Source organism: Lipotes vexillifer, unplaced genomic scaffold, assembly GCF_000442215.2.
Source record: "Lipotes vexillifer unplaced genomic scaffold, Lipotes_vexillifer_v1.1 scaffold180, whole genome shotgun sequence".
Classification (NCBI taxonomy): domain Eukaryota; kingdom Metazoa; phylum Chordata; class Mammalia; order Artiodactyla; family Lipotidae; genus Lipotes; species Lipotes vexillifer.
The window spans coordinates 2,007,499-2,011,947 of NW_006796149.1; the positions used below are offsets into that span (position 1 = coordinate 2,007,499).

Consider the following 4,449-nt stretch of genomic DNA (forward strand, 5'->3'; position numbering starts at 1 on the left):
TGAAAGGCCCGCGTACCGCAAAAAAAAAAAAAAAAAAGGCATTTTGCAGGTAGACAATACATGTGTATTTTTTAAAATAATCATCTTTCATAAAACCTTCATTGAAGTATTTCTTGCTGATTTTACTTTGCTGAATTTACTTAACTCACAATTTGAACAAATTGCAAACACCCACTGAAGCAAATAGCTAAACTGCTTCAATACATGTGTTTATGTATAAATGCTTCTTTCAGTTATTTCTGCCAGGTAAATATCACATAGAAATCAGATATGTTTATCTTGAAAAACAGAAACTTTATCAGATAAATTTCATTTATCAGCAAACATCTGGGAAGTTATCACATGAAGAAATATCCAGAGTTATTTTGTGTAGGTCCAAGGAACACTGCAATAACCAACCGGGAGGCTACAGGGAGGATGATTTCCTTTCAATGTGATAGAGAAAATGCTTAACATCCTCCAATGCATAAATGGAAGCATATCACTTTACAATTCACTAGGTTCTCTAGCACTGAAGGCACTGAAGCACAGAATGAAGAGCTCTGTGTCATAAGAGTTCCAAACAGGAATTCTGCTTTGAAATTTATTGCCTCACAGTTCTGGAGGACAGAAGTCCAAAATCAAGGTGTCAGCTAAGTGTTCCCTCTGAAAATTGTAGGAAGAACGCTTCCTTGCCCTGTCCTAGCTTGTCTTGATGTGCTGGCAATCCTTGGCATTCCCTGGCAGCTGCAACACTTCAATCTCTGCTTCTGTCATCATAGGACGTTCTCTCTGCTCCACCAACACCCATGTGTTTCCGTCTCTATGTCTTTTCTCTTCTTACTATTAAGGACATCACTCATATTAGACTAAGGGCCTGTCATACTTCAGTATGACCTTATCTTAACGTAAGTAATTTCATCTGCAAAACCCTATTTCCAAATAAGGTCACATTCTGAGGTACTGGGAGTTAGAACTTCAACTTATCTTTTCGGAGACACAATTCAACTCATGACAGATATGAAAGAGAACTAGATGATTATCAACTCTAAGATGCTAAGGCTCTAGATACCTATGAGACAACAAGTGCAACATTATACTATATATGAATAGAACAATTCCAACTCGCTCATTTATTCTACTTATTCATGTCATTCATTTAACAAATACTTGCTAGGCACCATCCTGAGCACTGGAGACACACTAAAAAAAAGTTCCTGCCCTCATGGAGTCTGTATTCCAACAGAATAAAAACTGCCATCATTTATGAGTAGCTACTATGTGCCAGACACCATATTGAAAATACACAGGTTATAATCTCATTAGTCCTTACAGCAACCCCTGTTAGATAAAAACCTTTATGCCCTTTATCACGTGAGAAAACTAAGGAATAGAAACATAACTATTTGTTGAAGGTCGTCACCTTCCTGGTGAAATGACCCTTTTTTTTGGTTATAAAAACGTTCTTTTTATCTTTAATGATACTCTTTGTCTTGAAGTCTATTTTATCTGATATTAGTATAGCCACTCTAGTCTTCTTAGGCTATTTTGCATGTGCTTATTACAAATAAGCATGTCTACATGTTACTCTCAAGAAACAGTGACTATATCTTCAATGCCTGAAAAGAATACTTTGAATACCCTGGGTTTAGTGCTCACAGATGGCATTCATACAGGCCTCAATTTTTGCAAAACAAATTAATCCACCAATTCTAACGGTTTAAATTATATTTCCCTCTTCAACTCACATTTCTGAGGTTTTTATTTGTTTAAATGTCCTAAATATGTATACCTAGGAATGAAACAGTAAACATAGTGGAGGCTCCAACCCAAGCTTAAGTGGTGGTGTTTCCAACAACGGAAGATTTCGAGATAATACTGAATGACAAACTCCTTTAACACTGCTGTCAAAAGAACACATGAATTGGATGATATGCCACACTGGATGACTTGAAAGATAGCTTTTCACTCTATCAACCCATGACTCCAATATTAATAATGCCTTATTGTAACAAGCACTAGATCAGTACTTAAATCCAATATACCTTTATTTTTAAAAATATTTTTAAATTGTGAATTTTTATCAATACAAACTGGCCTTTCCTCCAATTATTCTGAAGAGTGAGATATTATTTAAATCAGAACAGGAAATATAATACAAATTTACCTAAAATAACAGTTTTGTGGCTAAACCCTACAGGGTAGCTAAGATTCTTGAGTACATGAAAGAAGATTAAGTTATACCACCCAGAGATACAACAAAATATTCATTAAGAATATAGAGAAAATTTACCAAATTTACCAAAATTATTTATTTCCACTAAATATCTGACTACTTTTATACTAATTTGAATATATTTTCTTACCTGCAGCTTCATTTCTTCTAAGTCTTTAGTTTTCTCTACTAATTCCCCTCGTAGCTCTTCAAGCAGCAGCTGAAATTTTTCCTGATGAGTTTGCTTTTCATTTAATAGGCGCTTGAGCTCATTTTGTGACTTTATGTACTCATCCTGCAACCTGATTTTTTAGAAAGAAGAATTTCAGTGTATCCTTTGCTTTCTAATCGCATCACTTTATGTGAAGTCAACCAACACTACAGAGCAAGATCAACATCATATATTCATTAAACTTACAAATATAATTGCTTTACAGTTTCATTTATTATTAACACTGTAATTTCTGAATGCAATTTTACTTTGAAGGGAAAAAAAACATACTTAGCCACCTAGATACATTGAATTTTATATGTCTAGCTACTTTCAAAACAAGACTTTTATAAATTTATAATCCACTTGATTTAAAGAAAATTTACTTGTATTTAAAAAGTTTTAAATGTATACTGTATACTGCAAAATAACAAAATTATACTGTATGTTCCAGAGCAAACATTCAGACAAAATAAAAAATTTTAATCAAGCCTCTCACTTCCAAATTTAAGTAATTTATTTACCTTGTGTGTTCAGCTTTCAGAGTCTGATAATTAGTTTTATGATGTTCACATCGTAACCGCTCATCAATTAACATTTTTTGGAACTCAGATTGAGAACTTGTCAGCCCACTGTCTCCACCAGGAGGAAAAATGGTGGGGAAAGTGTCCATATTGGTAAGTGAGCTGACAACCATGTAAAAGCAAGTCTTGCTTTCTTATTGTCTTAGTTTTCTTTTCAAGAGTATTTTTCACTTTCTTCGTGCTAAGACAGAATCTCGGGAGGCCAAATTATACCTGAAGAGAGAAATACACTTAATTAGTGATCAGTGAACTCCTTCAGTATTATATACTTTTTATCACTTCTTATTATTCTCCTTATCATTTCTATAACAAACCCCATTTTCAGATTTTCAGTTGTTCATAAAATTCAAGAATAAAGTTGAATCATACCTTAAATTTTCTTTACTTCCATGCAGTTTCTGTGCCCATCAAGGTCATATCTTCAAGTATTAGCCTAACTAGATGTAACGACTCTTCCAGTATAGGTAGTCCCAGAGTCACAAATCACCAATGTTTCCTGAAGTTACTGAGGTAAACTTCAAGAGTAGATTCTGGTACGAAATCCATACTCCGAAACCAGGGGAAAAGCTATTTGGAACTTGATAAGTGGCTGGGGAGAATCACAGTCTTCACAAAGATGACCTTCAGCATTAATTATGTCTGTGATTAATGCTACAAAGGATCTTTTATTTGACACAAGGTGACTGCACTCAGGCTGCAGATTCAGAGAAGAAATCAGTCAACATATAAATATTAATCATCTATGTATTATGCACTGTGCTAAGAACAGGAAAGTCAATCACCTCAGCTATCCCCAAAAGCACCAATCCAGGATTATGAAAGTAACCAAATGTTTGCTGTATCTAGATGACACAGTGATGACACAGTGTTCTTACTGTAAATAATTAAAAACAAAAATTTTAATCAAAACAATTCTGTCCCTTTTAACTTCATTCATCTTTTTCAAAACTATTATATATATATATTTTCTTAACAGTACCTCCCTTAGTCATGGGTGATTATGAATTACCTTTTCTTACTACAAGAGACCATCTTTAGCCTACACAACCCCACCATTAAATTACTGAGTCTTGCTTGAACTACATCATTTCTGATAAATTAATGTGATGTCTACATATTACATAAGAAGACTTTTAAACTAAAATTGAGGTTGCTTTGGTTTCCTGCTTTATCTATTTTAACAGAGGGGTAAAAGTCCTTCAAGGACACTTTACTCCTTATTCTTCAGTTAAATGTGCACAAGGATTCAACCTTTGCAAATGCAGAGTGCACTGTTTGTAACAGCTGCCACAACATTATCCTGTCAAGAATATACATTTGTGGGCTTCCCTGGTGGCGCAGTGGTTGAGAGTCCGCCTGCCGATGCAGGGGACACGGGTTCATGCCCCAGTCCGGGAGGATCCCCCATGCCGCGGAGCGGCTGGGCCCGTGAGCCATGGCCGCTGAGCCTGCGCGTCCGG

General features: G+C 35.3%; 1 protein-coding gene across 1 annotated transcript in view; it reads right to left on the minus strand.

Annotated features, from left to right (window-relative positions):
- CEP83 (centrosomal protein 83) overlaps positions 1 to 3,208 on the minus strand; it is a 70,970-nt gene extending 67,762 nt beyond the window's left edge. Inside the window, exons 1-2 of the mRNA XM_007468208.1 lie at positions 2,930 to 3,208; positions 2,346 to 2,496 (exon numbers count right to left, since the gene is read on the minus strand). Coding sequence (XP_007468270.1) covers positions 2,346 to 2,496; positions 2,930 to 3,102 — 324 coding nt within the window. The 5' untranslated portion in view covers positions 3,103 to 3,208. The remainder of the gene's footprint in view (positions 1 to 2,345; positions 2,497 to 2,929) is intronic.
- Positions 3,209 to 4,449: the final 1,241 nt, after the last annotated feature.